This window comes from Rattus rattus, chromosome 7 (genome assembly GCF_011064425.1).
Source record: "Rattus rattus isolate New Zealand chromosome 7, Rrattus_CSIRO_v1, whole genome shotgun sequence".
Classification (NCBI taxonomy): Eukaryota; Metazoa; Chordata; class Mammalia; order Rodentia; family Muridae; genus Rattus; species Rattus rattus.
In genome coordinates this window covers 91,523,768-91,546,354 of record NC_046160.1, presented here as the reverse complement: position 1 = coordinate 91,546,354, position 22,587 = coordinate 91,523,768, and the positions used below count along the sequence as shown (strand labels likewise).

The 22,587-nt window shown below is 37.9% G+C and overlaps 1 protein-coding gene across 2 annotated transcripts in view; it reads right to left on the bottom strand.

The window, feature by feature from the left end:
- Positions 1 to 22,587, bottom strand: part of Fut8 (fucosyltransferase 8) — a 131,359-nt gene that overhangs the window by 47,578 nt on the left and 61,194 nt on the right. For both annotated transcript variants that reach the window (XM_032907987.1, XM_032907986.1), the window contains one exon: positions 12,271 to 12,508. In XM_032907987.1, coding sequence (XP_032763878.1) covers positions 12,271 to 12,508 — 238 coding nt within the window. The remainder of the gene's footprint in view (positions 1 to 12,270; positions 12,509 to 22,587) is intronic.

Here is a 22,587-nt window from a genome sequence, read left to right as displayed (position 1 = left end):
AAACCTATATCCCAGAATAGTGGAGTTACAAACTAAAAACATATTCATTATTATACTTGCAGACTTCGATGCCTGTATCACTGAAGGAACCATCAGGCAGAAGAGCATGAGTGAAGGTTAAGTAGAACTGAGTTAATCTCTCCGGGATACTTTACCCAGAACCACAGAGGACACAGTCTAAGTTTATAGGAGGGCATTTCATAAAAAAAAGACCATGCTTTGATTGGTAGAACACATTTTAACAAAATTAAAAGAATCATACTAAGTATGATTTCAGACCACAATACAATTAGACTAAAAATCAACAGAAAGACAGTGAGAATCTCTCATGTTATTTATAACATAGGATGAATGAAGTCTCAAGATATTAAAACAGTATTTTAGCCAAAACTTCAAAATGTGGAGCACAGCAAAAGCAACACTGAAAGGGAAACTCACAGCAATCAACACAAGTCAACCAAGAAGACACAGAGCCAAAGGCAACCCTCTAAACTTCTCCCCAGCAGAACAAAGCCAACCCCAGGGCTAAAGCCTGGATCTGGAACGTCCTCGGGTGTTAAACCTTTGGTCCCCTGTTAGTGCTGCCATTGGGGGGCAGAGGCAGTTGGAGAAAAGATGCTGTTGCAGGAATGCTTTCCAAGGGTATACCGGGGCTCAGGTGCTGCCCCTCTCTCTCTTTGTTCCTAGCTACCATTAGGTAAGCAGTTTCCCCCTCATGTTCCCCACCATGTTTAGCCTCACCACAGGCCCATAAACAATACAGATGAGCCACCAAGGTCTGAAATCGCTGAAGCCATGATCAAAATAAGTCTTCTGTTAACTGTTTTTCTCAGGTATTTTGTCATGGCTATGGAAAGCCAGCACACAAAGTAAGAAGTCATCAATGAAGTTGAATATAGGCTGCCAACAGACAACAATGACAATGGATAATATCTAAAATTTAAACATTTTTGACAATATTATCAAATGCTGTGAAGGGTATAAATGATTCAAAGCCCCTTTAATTGCTCTTGGGAATGTAAAACGGCACAGCCACATTTATGAACTGAATGTGCAGATCTTCCTCTCTATCCTAATTCATACTGAAGTCTTAAGTGTGATGGTATTTGAATGTGAGGCTTTGGAGAGATAAAGATGTTTAGATAAGGCTGTGAATGCATGGTCCTGCTGTGGTTCTGATCTGAAATTGTACAAATTCATGTGTCTGAATACGCCGTGGCCAGTTGTTGGTAATATTACTTGTTATTTTAGAATATTTACATGGTAGGCCTGGCAGGCTTGGCAGGTGTGGCACAATGGCTGCAACTGTTATGGAAACTGGCTCCATTAGAGAGAAACCATGGGCTTGTTACAGGGCAATAAAATCAGTACCACTCACCATCATCAACCTTAGTGGTCCCCTAACCAAATTTTGTTCCTTCTTCCATGATAATATGCTTTGCTGTTCTAGATTCGTTAGCTCCAGATCAGGGTGTAGGGTGCTCCTACATGAAGAAATAGCTCCTACCAGGAAGCACGGCAATTATGTTGAACTGAGAGACAGGATTTATCCCTGGCCACTTTGGGATTCTTACACCAGAAAAAGTGACTGTGAGGCTGGCAGAAAAGACATGCCCTGGATATGGGCAGAGCCTTCCAAGGCTGGCAGGCCCAATCAATGTGCACAACCTGGGCTATCAATGCATTTCTAGGGAGCTTCCAGGCCTTCAACCTCAGAATGAGGCTGCTGCAACATCCAGCTTCCTAAACTAAGCAGTCACCTGTTCTCTGCCTCTTTAAAGCACAAGCTACCATCATTAGATTATCCAGCTGCTACCATGGAAAGCCAATCAATCGATCCCAATGTTTAAACAGACACACTCACTAACTCAGTATTTTCTATTCTTCTAAAGAACTATGATTAATATAGGTCCATAATAGATTACTGATTTTATAAACTAAAAACCATCAGAACTCCCATTCTCTATAAGGGAGCAATGTGATGCGAAAGCAAGGAAGCGACTCCAGGCTGGGGAAAGGATCATCACCATGAAATGGAACTGTGGTACCTTAAGCCGCACCTAAACCTTCCAGCTTCTAGAACTGTCTCTTGGTTAAACCACACAGTTCATAGTATTTTGTTATAATACCTTGTATTGACAATGAAAGCCACTTTGAAAGAGAGGCTTGTAGCTTCTTACAAAACTGAAGAAAGTCTTAACATGTGATCTAGTAATCTTATTTCTGAGTACCTACTCAGAATGAGTACAAGTACTCAAATGAGGTAAAAATGATACCTATGTAAGTTCTGCACACAAATATTTATACTTGCTTTATTCAAAATTGTAAAAAATTGGAAGCAACTAAAATGTTCTTCAATAGATAATTGGATAAACAAGTAGAATACAATATAATACAACTCAGTAATAAAAAGAAATAAGCTTGTCAAGTCACAAAAAGATGTGTAGGAACTCTAATGAAAAGGGGAGTAGGCATAAAAGAGCATGTAATGTATATTCCAACTATATAACATTGTCGGAAAAGGAAAATTATGGAAACTAAAACAACAAACGTGGTTGTTTTGGCTTCCTCAGTGGCTGAGGCTTAGGGACAGAGTCTATTTCAGCTTACAGGTTACAGTCTGTCATTGAGAGAAGCCAGGACAGGAGCGCAAAGCAGGAACCACTGGCCAATGCTGCTTGCTACCTCCCTCTCTAGTGCTCTCAGACTCATGCTCAGCTAGGTTTTGTTTATATAGCACAAGCACCCACATCAGGATAGTGACACCCACAGTGGGTTGAGCCGTCTCACATCAATCAACAATCAAGACAACCCCTCGCACACACGGCCACGGACCAATCTGCTTTAGAGATTACTCAGCTGAGATTCTGTCCTCAAGTAAGTCTGAATTGGGTCCACTTGACAGCTAAGGCTAAGACAGTGGTTGACGAGACTTGGGAGAGGAAGAGAAGGATGAACAGGGAGAAGGCATGGCACTTTTAGGGCAGTGAATGGACTCTGCAAAATTATGTACAGTGGAATCCTGCCGTTATACAGTTGACAAAAGCAGAATTATAGAACAGAAACCATGAATACTATACACATGGATTTCAGTTCTCTGTATTTATTTATTTAGTCAGAATTTCTCTGTGTTGAACCAGGCAGGCCTTAAACTCAGAGATCCACCTGCCTCTGTATCCTGGGTTCTGGGATTAGAGACACGTGCCACATGCCCAACCAGTCCTCTCATCTTAACACATATATTAGAGCAATGCAAATATTTACAGTAGGGTAGAGCTGGCTGTGTAAGATACGGAGATACAGGCTGTATTATTCACTTTCTATCCAGTTTTTATAGGTACTTACTCTTAGAAATGTCTATTAATTTAAAATACACCAAAATGGCTAAAAGGAACACATTTATATATTTAGTATTTTTATTTTTTCTTTAATATTTTATGTACTTTCTTGGTTTTTTTGCAATCAACATTCATTGCTTTTAATTTTACATTTTTACCTAAAAATAGTATGGTCAAATAAAATGAATACATTTTATAACCAGATCTACAGCATAACCCAGAAGAAATTAAATCCAGGAAATTTTGGTCTCTCTCAGATATTTTAAATAATATTCATCCCAGGTTTGAAGAGATATGCTGAGTCAGATTTCAGGTGAAATGTGTGATTTTACACTTGTAGCTAGTTCATAGGCAAGGGAAACCAGACTAGAAGATCTAACAATGACCTCCGGAACAAAAAAACTTCCTTACTTTATGGATTTTAGAGGGGAAGGTTGTTGGGCCTTCAAGAGGAGGGAGGAGTTTGTGAGTTGAGAGAGAAGCTGTCTCTGAGTCTACAGATTGGTAGAGTTACTAAACAGAACATGGGTTGCTTATCCCCTACCAGAGCAGCCTCTGAGATGAAACAACTTTGTTCAGTCAACACAATCTCTAATCTTCCTTTTCCTGTTCTCTAATAATTAAAAACAATGCACTTCCCCTTAGGGCTGTTTTTGGAAGGGATCTTTAAAGACTTCCTAGTAGCTATTAGATTTATCAAAGACAGGATTTCCCCCTTTGATTAAGATGAGGCTAGGGAGAGAAAGAACTCTAACTAATAAAAGACACACTTATCTCACATTAGAAATACAAAGGTTACTTGAGATTTCTCAACCTGGAAAGAAATTTTTTCTGTTTCAATGAATTTAATTTCTCCTTCGAAGTAGCTTTTTTTTTTTTTTTAAATTTTGTAAGCACACAGTTTCTAATCAGTATTGAAATAAAGGCTGTATAAATGCAGTTTTGTCAGAGTCCTCTCATAAAACTGTCCTAAAGCAGCCTTTACTTTCTCTTTGTTAAGTAATGAACTTTTAAAATTAAAAACAAAAACTTGATAACCAACACCCTCTACTTATATTTGATAATGTTTTCATTCAGCAAAAATCAAGCATTATGGGGTTGGGGATTTAGCTCAGTGGTAGAGCGCTTGCCTAGCAAGCACAAGGCCCTGGGTTCGGTCCCCAGCTCCGGAAAAAATAAATAAATAAATAAAATCAAGCATTATTCAGGTTGTCCTCAAAAATAAAATAAAATAAAATAAAATATTAAAAGTAATTTTTATTAATAATGGAGTTGATGTTACAATATTGGCCCAACCAGCTCCATTATAATGCATTTGTTTTTGTTGTTATTCCAATATTATGCTCATATTGAACACATCATTTTTAAAAGATAGATCAAGAACCAGTATCACAGGCTAGAGTTCAAATTTTTAAAGTGAGCTTTGTGTTAGAGGATAGTATATGAATGCATTTCAAAATGTAACCCCCAAAGGCACCAAGTGTCAGGTCCCCCAAAAACCTGGGGCAAGGCTCACTCAGTGCCTGTGGCTCCTCCCAGCATTTCTCTCCCCACCTCCTACCCTAGACCTCTCCAGTCCAAGGCATGGGCTTCCCTTTCTTTCCCACAGCTTCTCTTTCCCCTACAAGCCTGCCCTGAGCTCCCCTGGTCTTCAGATCCTCTCCTAGTCACTTGCCCCTTCTCTCTTCTACTCCTCTCTCACTCTCCCCATCCCTCTCCTCTCATGGCCTGGTCCAGTGTGGAGCCTTCTAGATGCCTCTGGCCACATTCTACCTCATATCTGCAACAGAACTCTTCCCCTCAGTCAGACCTAGGAGTGGTCATGTCCTCACTTTCAATCACCAAGGGCAAACAGCATGTAACAGCTGGAGATGCTAAATAAAGCATTTGCCAAGAGGGGGCAAGCTTACTGTTTCTATAGCCGTGGAGCACCCTTTGACAAAACCGCAAAGGCCCTATTCTCCAGGTGCTTTTGTCCACATACTAGGCTATGGCCTCTGCTCATCAGTTTGGTATCCTGGGGTTAAGCAACGATAGCAATAGAAATGAGCCAACCAAAACAAAGACAAATAACTTTTTGAATATTTATCAGGTTTAAATTATATAGAATTATATTACTTTTAATTAATTCAGGGGAGATCTGACCATATTGTTCCTAGTGTTCTATGTAATGACTACGGAGAAAAAGAAAATTCTCCCACTTGGTTGACAGAGAAAACTGTCCAAATCTCTTCATTAAATTGGGATGCTCTGTGGCAGACGGTGAAAATATGTTGTCTCACAATTCTACTGACAGGAGACTAAAAAATGACAAGTTAAGAAAAACTGCCGGAGCTGTTCCCTTCTACTTCTTTCTGTAGAAGCTCAACTACAGAAAGGAGCAATGATAGGTGTAAAAGCAACGGTCTGGAAAAAGACTTGAATAGCCTTTCTGTGTCTTTTACTCATGAACCTTAATACAAAATAATAACTGAGAAGTTGAACTAATTAAACACATAACTTGGTAACAGCACACTGTTATTTTAGTAAAAAACAAAACAAAAACAAAACAACCTACCACTTTAAAATGATAATTTATTCTTAACAGCAGACAATTTTTATCAAACTAGAGCTCTATGAAACCACTTTTGTCTATGTGTTTGAGAAATAACATGACTAGACAGAGGTTGCAGGCTAGATTTTAATCACAACTCAAAAAGGTTGCATTCGAATATTCCTAGAATGATTCTTTTCATGCATTTCTTTAATCATCTCAGCATGTCTTTAAAACCCGGGGAGAATGCATTTCAACAACACAGAACAGTAATGCTGTCTTTAAAACATGCTAAGGCAAATGCATTAGTTTATATACAATTTATATACTGTTTTTATATTCTTTCACATATAATTTAGCTACTAAAACAGGAGAATAGGTACTAATAACTAGTTATGGGCAATTACACTCTCTATAGTAAAAATATTCATCTTTTGTGAAACATAACTGAAAATGCTATCAAATATACATTTGAATATATAATCAATGTTAAACAAAATATTTGCTCCAACACAAAACACAGAAACAAAATTTGCAATTTATCACTAATGCATATTCTATTCAGACTACAAGAAAATGTTCAAAGAATAGATTTCACTTAATGAGAAGCATTTAATTTAAAATATATATCCCCAGGAGAATAAGGAAGAGTGATCTGCTCACACATACATTAATTAGTTCAATAATTATGTATTAATATTAATGATATTCAGAAAATGAAAATGCTTACAGCTATTACCAGGCTTTTAAAAATGTTGTACACATAGACATAACATTTATAACTCACACAATAGATGTCAATCTGAACAAACTACAAGATTAGGTAATCTTTATGCCCTGCCTACTTTTATGTTTGATGTTTGGAATATTTTCTAGTTAATGTAGGATAATTTATCCTTTTATCACCTTGAGAACAAAATAATACTTCAAAATAAAAACACTCGATTACCTATTAACTATCATACCCTAAACTGCATAAAAGAAAGATATCTAGTAATATAACTGGTTTTTGTATGTGCTAGGCACTGAACTAGAGCCTTACACAAGTCAAACAGGGGTACACTCTGCCACAGGCCTATATACCTCCTGTTCCTTCTACTGGAACATAACACTTGACCTACGTGCTAATCTGGGGAAGTAGAATTTTTGAGTTGACATTCTTTATACCTTAGACAATGCTCATGATCAGGGCACTGAGTAATAAAAGTGCCAATCTTGTGTCATTTCCTCAATTCAATTAAGAAAAAAAGAGAACCCCTAACAAGCAGTGCTGCACTAACTTGACTACTTTTGCCAATGTCTACCAGAAGCAAGACTGCACTGTTTGCCACAATTACTGCACATGCTGAATGACCATTAACAAGAACACAAAATTGTAACAGTGTAAATGGTAGTTAAGAATGAATACAAAATTCAAGGTTTGTTTAATGAAAGCACCACATGAGTACACCTTTAAAACACTTGTGTGGAAAGTGGAGCAAATGTTTTAGAAGTAACTAACCACTTTTTTGATTGGATTTAAGGCGCTTTCCACGAGATGGAAACCAAACATGGCATTGCTAAAGTGGCCTGGCAGCTGAGACTAAGTATGTTACAGACCAAGGGAATACCTACTACTACTATTCTACTAAAAGAACAGCAATAAAATGACATTGATGTCCCCAGAGGCCTGTGCATTCCTCAACTATTATCAGTGAAGCTTCTTGAAGTAGATGGAAATTAACACAACTGAACAATGTGCAGAGAGTGAGAGGCTGCACGTAACCCTATGTGGGATGTCTTTATCAAACTCCTCCCCTCAAGGCTCGGGGATCTATACAGAAGAGAAGGTGAAAAGCTTATAAAGAGCCAGAGGTGGCGGGCAACTCTAAGGAAACAACACCTTCCCAGCACAGTAGGACTGACGCGTGAGTTCACAGAACCTGTGACAGTGCACATTAGACCCACATAGGTTCAAATGAGAGAAACCCAGCACTGAGAAGACAATGTGGGACGAACAGTCCTACCCCTAACCAAGAAGCAATGTGACATTGATACCTGCCAGGAAACGGAAAATCAGTTTTCTTCAATGGAGTATCGTGGGTATATTAAACATATTCTGGTAGGTACCATGCTCAGAAGTAGCTGGCCAATACAAAATGGATTCCAGGATTATTTTGTATGCATGATTTAGTTTTGTTTTGGGTTCATTTATTTTATTTGTTTGTATTTAATCTTACTGATTTTTTAAAAAAATTTGTTTTGATTTTTTTCTTTTCCATTTTTTTAGAGATAGAGAACTAGAACATGGAGTTGGGTGGGTAGAAAGGTGTGAACAATCTGGGAGAAGCTCGGAGATAGCAAAGAATAAGTTCAAAACACATTGAATGAAATTTTTTAAAAGAAAAAATCATTTAAATCCAAGTATCTCCTATCAGAGCTGTTGCAAAGTACAATAAAATTAGCTATCAAAACTGAGTCTTCATTCATATCTGACCAAAGTCTAACGTGAGAAGCAGATGGCTTACATCTCCTTTCTATATAATTCAGCAAATTAGAGGCTTAAGAAAAAAAATAATTCCCAGTCCTGATATTTTGAAACTCTCTTCTAAGCAAGATGTGATAGGCACCTGGCCATTTTATCATTATCTGTCAGGCACTCCATGTGTGTAGGATTCCATCCCTAAGATTTCTGGCCATTTAAACAACTCTGCCAAAAACAGCTTTAAAATGCCAATTCTTTCTGACTTTTACATCTAGAATGGGTGCATATCCCACTGAGGCCTGTCTAGGCAGTCCAGTAAGGGACGGGATCCATGGGCAGGCAACAGTCAGGGACAGCTCTCACTGTGATTGTTAGGGGAGCCACATGAAGACTAAGCTGCATGTCTGCTATAAATGCTCTTCATTCTTAACAACAACAACAACAAAAGGCAATACTATTTTATAAGTGTTTGATACAGCTTGATGAGAACTGCTTTGGAGTCTGAAAAAAGATGGGGAGGTGTTTTTGTTATTTTATTACATTTATTGTTCATGCAAAGGATCTAGCTTTCACTCCCAGCACCAACATAATGGTTTACAACCATCCCAGTTCCAGTTCCAGGATATCTGATGCCCTCCTCTGATTTCTGCAGACACTAGGCATGCATGCAATATTCATGCATACAAAAATCTCATATACAAGGCCTAAAAATAAACAAATCTCAAGTGCTCTGCTCAAGTCCTTGACAAATAAATCAGGAATTTGTACATCCTGATGCCTTATCTTGAGTCTTTAAGAGAAAATAAACAGCTAAAAAAATCTCACGTGTTCCCTACCTGGCTGTCATCTACTCACTCATACTTTATGTCTGTTTAAAATAATTTCTTCCAAAAGGAGTTATCCATAATTTTGTGTTGTAGTCTGAACTTACCCACACTACAGGAGTACATGGTATAGTTCACTTCTTCATTCTGCCATCTGCCTTTACCCCTAGTCTGCCCATGACAAGGGAGAGACCATGTCTTCACAGAAAACTACTACAGCATGGGTGTCCGATCCAAACAAATACTTATATTCTTAAAGATGTCCCATATAAATCACAGGGGTGGCAAATAAAAACTCTTTGACCAAAACTGTTTTGAAATGAAGCATAGAGAAAATGTAAACATGCAGTTTATATTAAATATAGAAAATGGCCATATACCTACAGGTGTACTTAAACTGAAAAGTCATCAAACTCTTTCTTGCTATTTATTATTTTCACTTCCAAAATGGTTCCAATTCAATTTATTAAATTAATAGCTCAGTTCAATTCATTAAGGCAACAAGAAAGACCTGGAGCCAAAATAGTTTAAATAATAATCGCAGTATTTTTATAAAGAATATAATTAATTGGAATTCATATCACTACATCATCATTTATTCAAGGATATTTATTTCAAGTACAAAAAAGACTTTAGAAGCTAGTTATCTTTCATAGCCTATATAGAATGCTATATTTCAAAAACAAATCAGTAATTGTTGAAAGATATTTTAAAGCATTAAGCAGAGCTGGAGAGATGGCTCAGTGGTTAAGAGCACTGACTGCTCTTCCAGAGGTCCTGAGTTCAAATCCCAGCAACCACATGGTGGCTCACAACCATATGTAATGAGATCTGATGCCTTCTTCTGGTGTATCTGAAGACAGCTACAGTGTACTCATATAGAATAAATAAATTTTTAAAACAAAGAGTTTGTATTAAATAAGCAAGATTCTTATTATAACTTCATTAGGAGATCTATGTGGAGGAATCTGAAGGTCTACTACACGTAGTTCCTTTAATTTTAGAAGCTATCTCATAGTAAGAAAAATAAATTGACTTTATTCTCTGCCACTTTAAACACACAACTATTAAGAATGACATAATGTGTGCAGGTGATACAAGTAGTTCGATGATTTTTATTTAGATGCATATTCTTTATTATCTATCTCCCTTCACCTAAAAAATTACTCATTATAAAAGATCGTGTGTGTGTGTGTGTGTGTGTGTGTGTGTGTGTGTGTGCGTGTGTGCGCACGCACGTGTGCGTGTACTATATGTGAATGGGTGCAATAACTCATGTGCATAAAGGCTAGAAGAAAATGTCGGGTGTCCTATAAAACAGGGTCTTTCACTAATACTGGGGCTAGGCTAGTGGCCGGAGTCCCCAGTGATCCTCTTGTCTCCAACCCCTCCCCCACAGCACTAGGGTTACAGATGCACAGTCATGCCTGGCTTTTTACATGGGTTCTAGAACTTGAACTTGGGTCCTCGTGCTTGGACAGAAAGTGCGCGTACACACTAAACCATCTTCTCAGTCCAGGATATGGTCTTACGACTATAAAATAACGCAGGAGCAATTCAAGGTAGGATGTAGCTTGATCAGATGTATGTGCTAATTCCTGCACTAGTGATACACATAAATAGGAATCATTAAATTCCAGCCACAGGCATTTCATGTACAATGTCTCTGAACAATAACAATTTCATGGAAGCAGTGCCATAGGGAAAAAATTCAGGATTCTTTGTATAAATCACAACAACAGATATTTTTATAACCAAAGGATTAATATCAAGGAGCTTATTAGAATTTATGCTAGCTCCTCTATTTTGAAATGTTCTAGTTTCTCAAAAAAATATAATCTTATATACTATTAATAATTCATATAAACAAAGATTGATGACATGGATATATTTCATAAGAACAAAAAATTTTATCTCAAACATATCTTTTTAAATTTTTTATTTTATTGTTTTTAAGTAGGGTCTCACTATGCAGACCTGGTTGCCTGGAACTTGCTATGTAGATTACACTGGCCTCAAACTCAGAAATCCATCTGCCTCCCCCTCAGGAGTACTGGACCATGAGCTACTGTGTTCAGCAGTACTTAGCTTTTATGACAGATACCTGTCTGCACATTACAAGGCACCTATGCATTTTTTTAAACTAACAATAGTAGTTTGCATTTAAGTCAGTTCTTACACGAGGTAATACAGTAAATGCATCTCAATATATGACTTACAAACTATTCAATGGGGCAAATTATCACTCTCATGTTGCAGGTGAAGAAACTTCCATCTTGGGTTTTGAAACTTACCCAAGATTACAAGATAGCAATATAATACAAGATCTAATATGGTAGATCTGTTTACAGTCTTGAACATTAAAAAAAAAAACACTGAATTACCACTAAGACTTTGTTTAGAATCTAGTTTTTTAATATCACTTCAGTGGCCGAGAAGTTTCTGTTATTTTTTTTTCTTTTTTTAAAATCACTTGGGAAAGCCTGCTAGACTGCAGTTTATCCTATCCATCACCAAATGTGTCTTGATTAAAATTAAAATTATATAAGCAAACAAGGTTTCATTGTCCTTAATTATAAAACGGAGACAAAGGTGCCAGCATAGTCTATCTCAGTGGTTCTCATACTTTGGTCTTAAGATATAGAAATTTTCTCAGAAATGAAATTCTTAGGCCCACTCCTGACAGCCTACAACAGACTCCTCCATTTTACAAATCAATCCTCCATTTCAAACAGCATGCTACTGTTTGAAACTCCTATGTTTGAGACTTGGTCAACTTTCTGCAATAATTATGAAGATTAAATGAATTCAGTAATATCACTTTAAAACTGAAAATTATATCACCCGAATTAAAATATTAAATTATTTTAGACACAGAGTTTTGCCATGTAGCCTAGACTGGCCTTGAACTCATAATACTCCCATCTCAGACTCCCAAGCACTGGAATTATAGATATGTGCCACTACAGCTAGGTATGCAATACTTTAAAAATAAAATACTAGCCTACATTTGAATCAAGAAGAAAGAATGATTATAGCCTATAAAACCATGCCTAGACATTTGCTAATCTGGCATTACTAGGTATCTGCTATGGTGCACAATCTCCTTACCTGACCAGTGTCCAGTGGAGAGGCCAGATCTGTCTGTGCATGTCTCACTTACAGGTCTAAACACAGTCTCCCATCCACCAGTAGCATAGCGCCAATTCTGAGATTCCAAGATGAGTGTTCGCTGGGTGCCATAAGCAATCATGAAACAGTAGACCACATGATGGAGTTGGCAACCATAGCCACAGCCCTTATTGATGTTACACACCAGCTTCCTGGCTTTGCTGCAGTCCTTGGGATTCTACCAGTGAAACAAAGAGGGTAACAATAGAGAGGGTGACTTCCCATCTTGGTCACAGGTATTAAAATTCATACAATAAGCCAGAACTGGTTCAGCATATTTCTTATTTAAATAAAGAATCAAGTCTTATAGTTGATATCCAATAACAAAATTCAGTAAATTTTTGACATGCATATGCAGGAAGATGGCAATTACATTAGAAATTCTGTTACTTTTCTATCACTCAGAGGTCATGATGGAAAGAGTGGTTCCATCATTCATTCCTTCAGCACTTGCAGCTTACATCCTATGACAAAATTCCAATCAGCTTCTAGGAAAGCTGTAATTCTGAATACCACAAACAAAACCTACATTTTCATCAAGAAACTAAGGGTACAGAGGAGCAAGTGTGATGGATAAGTAAGGGAGGGTACCTGTCACTAAGCCTGATGACTAGAGTTCAATTCCTGGGACTCAAATGGTAGAAGAGAACTGAATCCTGTACACTGTCATGCAGAAACTACACATGCACACACACACACTTGCACGCGCGCGCGCACACACACACACACACACACACACACACACACACACACAAATAATTTTAGGTATTGAATAAAAGAAGATCAACATCCAACATTTAAAAAGTATGAGTCATTGGACTTCTTAATAACAACCTTGACAGCCACCAGCCATTTCCATAAGCAAATGTAGAACGCTTACATTGTGGCTATTCTGAAGATGTGATAGGACTTGTTTTTTAATTAAGAGACCTATTCTAATATTTTCCCACAAATGGCAAATGTTTATCTACAATGAAAATTTCTTGTTTTCCATTGTGAAATTTCAATTCTTCTCTAATATTGATGAGCTATTATTAAATATATTATATCATAATGATTGGTCTTGGTTAAGACCCTTAGCCAGAGGTTCCAAACTGTTTTTTCCCTCTAGGGAAAAGAAGATGAACACTTTTAGAAATAGAATCCTAGCCCCCCTGCATATCAAGAAACAATGTCTATGAATCTTGACTAACCCAGCCAGCAAGCCTCCGATAATAAAAGCACTACTTAGAAAGCTAAGATAGTGAGGCTGTAAAATGACTCTGAAGGGAATCCAAGAAAGAGAACTGTAATATTATAACCTTTAGAAGCACTGTTTTCTGGCACAAGTGTTAAACAAGCTGGTCATCTTTACATCAAAGCTGAACTGACATCACCGATAACCTTGAGCTGAAACATTACTGACTCTGAGAACACTTTGTAAAAGATTCTACTAGATTTCGTTCAAGTTGTTTTCAAAATCAAACATAAGAATTGCAGATTCTTTTACTTGACTACAAACTCATGACAGACTCATGAGGAAAGTATCTTATCCCTGTTACTATAGCCACAAAAGGCTTGAGAGCACCAGAAAAATGTAATTATCATATGGGAAAAAAAAGAAACTTACTTAGACTCTCTCTCTCTCTCTCTCTCTCTCTCTCTCTCTCTCTCTCTCTCACACACACACACACACACACACACACACACACACACACACACACACACACACACACGGAAAAAGCTAATTTATTAAGTACACTGCAAGGGGAGATGAGCTAGGCTATATCAAGGGCACTGTCATAGCCTTTATCCCAGCAGACAAGGATCCTGGGAATGATGTTGTCAAAGTATTTTGAAGCATTACTACTGACTCAGCACATCCTCAAGGGGGTGGGTAAACATTATTTGCTGATTTTTTTAATGACTCAACAAGTACAGAACTTAAATATTCCTAAAAATTCATATCAATAAAAAAGTACCCCATATATATGTTTTCATAAACAACTCTTTGAGGTATCTTAAATGAAGTGAATATTACAAAGCTAACACAGACTGTTCTTAGAAACTACACTCTATTTCTTCTGTCTTAAGGATCAAGTGTGAGAGAACATAATTAGCCAATCATCTGGCATTTAGTGTAGACCCTAGAGCTATTTTATGTAAAAGAAGGTTGCCATCCATATGCAACAAAAAAATGTGTGCTAGATTTTACTGGAAGAAATGCACTAAATTTTCATGTATGCCATCAGCAACAGCAAAAGGGAAATATATTTATTATGTTTGATTCTGAAGAGAAAGCTCTATGTGTAAAAGGCACTCAACGAAGGACTCCAAGGCAGAGAATAACAAGAGAAACTGAGGAACTGGAACAAAGGCTATGGGAAAAACAAAGAAAGCAACAACATAATCTTTGGTTTTTACCAAAATACTAATATTTAAAAGTATAAAAAATTCAAAGGATGATGTTCATAAAAGATTCACAAAATGTAGAAGACAAGAAAAAGCAAAAAAGGTATTTGTGTTTATAGCACAGGATCTGGTTTACCAGAATAAAAGATCTAGAAAATAAATTAGGTGTGTCTCCAGTAATAAAGAGGGATTATTTCTTTTGAAAACAAGTGACTAAGGCTAGACTTCAATAACAATAAAAACAACAAAAGCCCCATATATCCATGGAAACTCAACAACTCTCAACTCAATGATAACTTGATCATGGAAGAAATAAAGAAAGAAGTTAAAGACTTTTTAGAATTTAATAAAAATGAAAGCACAACATGCCCAACGAAAGCAGTACTAAAAGGAAAACTCGTATCTCCAAGTGCCTCCAAAAAGAAACAGGAGAGAGCATACACTAGCAGCTTGACAGCACACCTGAAAGTTCTAGAACAAAAAAAAAGCAAATACACCCAAGAAGAGTAGACTGCAGGAAATAATCAAACTCGGGGCTAAAATCAACCAAGTAGAAACAAAAAGAACAACACAAAGAATCAACAAAACCAGGAGCTGGTTCTTTGAGAGAATCAACAAGATAGATAAACCCATAGCCAGACTAACCAGAGGACTCACAGAGTGTGTCCAAATTAACAAAATCAGATATGAAAAGGTAGACATAACTATAGAATCAGAGGGAATTCAAAAAAGCATCAGATCCTACTACAAAAGCCTATACTCAACAAAACTGGAAAATGTACATGAAATGGATGATTTTCTAGACAGATATCATATACCAAAGTTAATTCAAGAGCTGGTAAGCCATCTAAACAGGTCCATATCCCCTAAGGAAATTGAAGAAGTCCTTGAAAACCTCCCAACCAAAAAAAAAAAAAAAAAAGCCCAGGACCAGATGGCTTTAGTGCAGAATTCTATCAGACCTTCGAAGAAGACCTAATATCAATACGTCTCAAACTATTCCATAAAATAGAAACAGGAGGAACACTACCTAATTCATTCTATGATGCCATAATTACTCTGATACCTAAACCATACAGAGACTCAACAAAGAAAGAGAACTTCAGACCAATTTCCCTTATGAATATCTATGCAAAAATACTTAATACAATTCTAGCAAACCAAATCTAAGAACACATAACAATCATTCACCATGATCAAGTAGGCTTCATTGTAGGGATGGAAGATTGGTTCAATATACAAAAATCCACTAATATAATCCACTATATAAACAAACAAACACATAATTATCTCATTAAATGCTATAAAAGTATTTGACAAAATACAACACACCTTCATGTTAAAAGTATTGGAGAGATCAGGAATTCAAGGTCCATAACTAGATATAATAAAAGCAATTACAGCAAACCAACAGCCAATATCAAGTTAAATGGAGACATACTTGAAACAATCCCACTAAAATCAGGGACAAGACAAGAATGCTGACTCTCCCTATAAGTAGTCAATATAATACTCAAAGTTCTAGCTAGAGCAAGAAGACAACAAAAGGAGTTCAAGGGGATACGAATTGGCAAAGAAGAAATAAAGGTATCACTATTTGCAGATGATATGATAGCATACATAAGGGACTCCAAAAATTCCACCAGAGAACTTCTACAGCTGATAAACAACTTCAGCAAAGTGGCTGGATATAAAATTAACTCAAACAAATCAGTAGCCTTCCTTTATACAAATGACATATGGGCCAAGAATGAAAACTGGGAAACGACACCCTTCACAATAGCCACAAATAATATAAAATACCTTGGGGTAACTCTAACCAAACAAGTGAAAGATCTTCATAACAAGAACTTCAAGTTTCTCAAGAAAGAAATCAAAGATCTCAGAAAATAGAGATTTCTCCCACGCTCATGGATTGGCAGGATTAATATAGTGAAAATGGCCACCCCAGCAAAAGCAATTTACAGATTCAATGGAATCCCCAATCAAAATCCCAACACAATCCTTCAAAGAATGGAAAGAGCAATTCTCAATTTCACCTGGAAAGGCAAAAAACCCAGAATGAGGAAACAACTCTTAACAATAAAAGTACTTCTGGGGGAATCACCATCCCTGACCTCAAGCTCTACTACAGAGCAATAGTGATAAAAACTGCATGGTATTGGTACAGAGACAGATGGGTTGATCAATTGAATAGAACTGAAGATCCAGAAATAAAACCACATACATATAGACACTTGATCTTTACCAAAGAAGCCAAAAGCATTCAATAACTGGTCCTGGTCTAACTGGCTGTTGGTATGTAGAAAAGTGAAAATAGGTCCACATTTGTCACCTTGAACAAAGCTCAAGTCCAAGTGGATCAAGGACATCAACATAAAACCATATACACTGAATCTAATAGAAGAGAAAGTGGAAAAGAGCTTAAAACTCATGGCATAGGATGGGAAAGGGGAGGGCGGGGAATTTCCTAAACAGAATTCCAATTGTTCAAGCTCTAAGATCAAGAATTAATAAATGGGACCTCATGAAACAGAAGAGCTTCTGTAAGGCAAAGGACATAGTCAATAGGACACATTGGCAACCTAAAGATTGGGAAAAAAAATCTTCACTAACCCCACACCTGATAGAGGGTTAATATCCAAAATACATAAAGAATTCAAAAAGCTGATTTCCAAAAAACCAAACAACCAAATCAAAAAATGGAGTACAGAACTAAACAGAGAATGTACAACAGAGAAATCTTGAATGGCTAAGAAGCACCTAAAGAAATGTTCAAAGTCCTTAGTGATCAGGGAAATGCAAATCAAAACAACCCCGAGATTCCACCTTACACCAGTCAGAATGGCTAAGATCAAAACCTCAGAGGTGTCAGCACATGTTGGTGAGGATGTGGAGAAAGAGGAACACTCCTCCATTGCTGGTGGGATTCCAAACTAGTAGAACTGCTCTGGAAATCAGTCTTGAGTTTCCTCAGAAAATTGGAAATAGATCTACCTGAAGACCCAGCTATACCACTCCTGGGCATATATCCAAAATATGCCCAATCACGCCACAAGGGCACATGTTCCACTATGTTCATAGCAGCCTTATTTATGATAGCCAGAAGCTGGAAACAGCCCAGATGTCTTAAAATGGAAGAATGGATACAGAAAATGTGGTTCATTTACTATTCAGCTATTAAGAACAGGGTGCCATGAGTTTTGCAGGCAAATAGATGGAACTAGAAAATATCATCCTGAGTGTGGTAACTCAGATCCAAAAGGGCATGCATGGTATATATTCACTAATAAGTGGATATCAGCCAAAAAAGTACAGAATGCTCAAGATACAATCCACAGAACTCAAGAAGGTTAACAAGCTTAAAGGGCCCAAATGACGGATGCTTCAATTCTACTTGGAAGAGAGAAGAAAGCAGAAGGCAGAGGGAGGGAGAGAACTGGGTGGGAGATCAGAGTGGAAGGGGCAGGGGAAAGGGGAACATGATCAGGTATTGAGGGGGGAGCAGGAATGAAGTCTTAAGGCCCAGCAGAATGAATGAAAATACGCAACCTTGGGAGGTGGGGTCACCCTCTACAAAGTCCCAGAGACCTCGGAAGTGAGAGAAGCTCAAGACTCAAAGAAAGGGACCTTGGATGAAATGCCCAACAGTAGGGAGAGAGAACTTGTGGAGTCTACCTCCAGTAGAAAGTCAAAGCATCTGGTAGAGGGATGGGGTTGCAATCCCACAGCCAGGAACTCTGACATTAAGTTATTCCTGTCTGGAAGACCTACAGGGACAAAAATGGAGAGGAGACTTGGAGGGAAAGATGTCCAGTGACCAGTCGAAATATGGACCTATGTCGGGGTTGGCTCTGTTGTCTGATGCTATTACTGATGCTGTGGTGTGTTCACAGACTGGAGCCTAGCATGGCTGCCCTCCAAAAAGCCCTATGAGCAGCTGACTGAGATGGAGGTAGATACTTGCACCCAGCCAATGATATGAAGCCGGGGACTCTTGTGGTTGAGCTGTGGGTAAAGCTGGAAGTGGCTGAGGAGAGGGCGACCCCATGAAAAGAACAGCAGTCTCACTGAACCTGGACCTCCAAGATCTCTCCATACTGACTGGTCTGAGGCCTCTGACAAGTATACAGTGGAGGACTCCCTGGCCTGGCCTACGTGAGAGAAGACAAACCTAGCCCTGGAGAGATTCAGTATCCCAGGGAGTGTAGAGGCCAGATGGGGCGTGGCGGTGTGGGGACATCTTCTTGGAGACAGGGAAGGAGGAATGGGATAGGAAACTATTGGAGGGCAGAACAGTTGGGGATAGCAACTGGACTGTGAGGAAAGATTAAACATCATCATCATAACAATAATAGTGCTACTACTAATAATTAATAATAATATAAAAAGAATGTACCAGAGACCTGGGAGGTGAGAGACACTCAGGACTCAAAGGGAAGGACCTTAGATGAAATGCCCAACAGTGAGAAGAAGGAACTTGTAGAGTCCACCTCCAGTAGAAAGACAGGCATCAAGTGGAGGAATGGGGTTGCCATCCCACAGTCAAACTCTGACCCAGAATTACTCCTGTCTGAAAGAACTGCAGGGACAAAAATGGAGAAGAGACTGTGGGAAAGGGGGTCCAGTGACTGGACCAAATTGGGATCCATCTCAAGGGAAGGCTCCAAGGCCTGACCCTATTACTAATGCTATGGTGTGATTAAAGACAGGAGCCTAACAGGGCTGTCCTCTGAGAAGCCTGACAATCAGCTGAGTGAAGTAGAAACAGACACTTACACCCAACCAATGGACTGAAGCCAGGGACCCCTGTGGTTAAATCCGGGAAAGGCTGAAAGAAGCTGAGGAGGAGGGTGACCCTATAGGAAGACCAGCAGTCTCAACTAACCTGGACCCCCCAAGATCTCTCAGACACTGAGCCACCAGGCAGCATACAGGAGCTGGTCTGAGGACCCTGACACATACAGCAGGGACTGCCTGATCTGGTCTCAGTGAACGAAGATGCACCTAACCCTCTAGAGACCTGAGGCCCCAGGGAGTGGGGAGGCCTGGAGGATGGACTGGAGGTAGGAGTGGGGACATCCTCTTGGTGATGGCAGGGAGGAGTTTTGGGATGGGGATGAGGAATTGTGGGTGGGCGGACCAGACAGAGAATAACAGCTGGACTGTTAAAAAAAATTAAAGATAAATATTTCTAAAAAGGGAAAAAACAGATATTTTACAGAAATATTAAGCATTTATTATATTAATGAACGCTGGCTGAGGTATCTGACAGAATAAAAAATACATACAATTTTGAAATAGACAATTTGAATATTCTGGTATTGTGGGAGATCAAGAAAGAATTAAGGAATTGAAAGCAAAAATCTACTTACAGCTGGACTGAAAGGATTCTGAATAAAATTGCAATTATTAATGTCAGTGCTTTAAAGATATAGCTTATTATATATATGAAATGCGAAGGCAAATGGAAAACAATTTTTTCTTTTAATAACAAGCTATAAATCAGATTGACAACAATTTATCCTGATAGAAAGAAACTCTATTGGAAATACACTTAAAATTATTCAATGCTGGAGAATTACTGTAAAAAAAAGTTAAAATATGAGCTATAAATCATGCCTTTTCCACACGAACATGCACTGTTGCACTCTGCTCGCGCGTACATGTGTTTGTGCGTGTACGTGCATGAGTGTATGTGCGTGCGTGCGTGCATGTGCGTGAGGTAATGAGGATGAACCTAGGCTCTCTTGCATGCTGGGAAAGCACTCTACTACTTCTATTCTCAGCCTTCTTTTTATTTTCATCTATCTAATTAGTAGTTTGTGGTTTGTTTTTCTTTTGTTTGTTTGGGTTTTGATCTTGGCTGTGGAAGACAGACTCTCACTGTGTAACTCTGGAATTTACTCTGTAGATCAGGACAGTTTCAACCCTCCTGTCACTGCCCCTGTTTATTCTTCTATTTTGAGACAAGGTCTAACTAATCTGAGTAGTCTGGCCTTCCAGGTAGACCTGCAGCTTCAGGTTCCCGAGCAGCTGAGATTCTGAGATTCCTGGCCTTTACCAAGGCTGACTGTATAAGGTTTTCTGAAAAATTCATCAATAGACATGCGAGAAGCTTCAGTTCTTTACAATGAAGACAACTGTGCAGATTTTAGAATGACAAGATTAACTTAAACAAAAATCAAGACAATTATCCTAATGAAAGAGCATTGGAAGAAGAGGCTTCAGAGATTTTTTTGTTGTTCCAGTGAAGGCTTTGCCTTGAACTCAAATGCATGGTTTTACTTCAATTCAATAATTTAAAATGAGCCAAAAATGATCTCAATTTTAAATCTCTGCCTGACAATCAATCTTTCAGTACAGGAATATTATGGAGTTAAATGAGATAGTATACAGTCAGAATTACTTTAATTATGCTCTTACATATTCATACAATCTGAGAGACACTATTGACTCTGTGTAAGTACAATTTGTGTATGTGGGGGCTGAGCCCAGAACCCTGTGACTGCGAAGCATGTCTTTATCACTAAGCTACATTTTCAGCTAAATCACAGATTTTTTTGCAATTTAAGATTTTCCCCATACACAAATAAACAAAAGCTTCTTTAAGTGCAAATTTCACTCACAATATTTTTATAATTGACCAAAATATTATAAAAATGGTTAAATAAGGAACAAATAAAAGCATGCAGTCAATATAAACAGAATATAATATCCCCACATGTCTAAAAGAAGAAACACTCAGTAACTATTAGCTCAGCTGAACCTGTTTGAAAGAAAAGAGATGTTCACACTCACAACACTAAATTTAGAGGTGGCAAGGTAGAATTATGAATTTTGGTTTTTCAATCTACCTTTTCCAAGATGTCTTCAATACAAGAGGCAGAAAGAAACACAGGCTCAAAGCACAGAGTTGCCTACTCTTATAGGCTACTTAATTAAGAATCACAATCCACCAGCTCCAAAAAAAAAAAAAAAAAAAAAAAAGAATCACAATCCAGGGAACCTTCCACCTCCCTCTTCAGAACAGTCCTTACACTGGGAGGCGTTAAGACACAGATAGCTCCTCTTTCTAACGAAGAAAGCTTGGTAAAACGAAACCAGGTAAGTTAAATTTTATTGTGCTGTTTGTATTCTCTAATCACAAGACTATAAACAATTTTTTTAATTTGTTTGATTAAAAAGATTTGCAATATCTAGTTTGGTGTTGATAATGAAGAAAAGATTCATTAATACTGTGGTAAAAGCATTTCATTGTATTGGAAACAAGCCAATTTCATTTCTCTAAAATTATTTTCAAAACCAATGCAGAAAATGTAATGAAGCAACTAAGAGAGCTGAAGTGCTGCATGCTGGTAATTAAAATGAAGACTCTGGGCGTAGTTAATAGCCATGAAAGTGAAAGTAAAAAACATTCTCATTTTAAAAAGACAAGATTGGAAATCACTGGCTTTAGCCATATTAAACAGGAATCTTTCCCCGCTGAGTTGAGATGGTCTGCAGCAGGTGTCCCTTCCACCCTTGCAGCAAAGAACAATCTGTTCTAAGTTGTCAGTGCACTCCGATAGCTCAGGCCCAAGCAGGCTACTAAGTGCTTCAAGAAATCAATTTCCCTGTGGTATTCCGTAAAATTTAAGTGTGGAAACTTAATGAAGAAAAGATATCAAGATACACAGTTGAAAAGATAGCAAGATACATAGTTTATAAACAGACTGGCACTCTACATCAAAGGTAGACAGTTACTGTTTGGTATAAAAGAAATTTGTTGACTTTGTTAAGTAACAATGGGCTTATTTTACACATATTTTTTTAAGACTTTAGCTCTTTGCCTACATGTCTCTATCAAATATTTTAAGTCAGTTT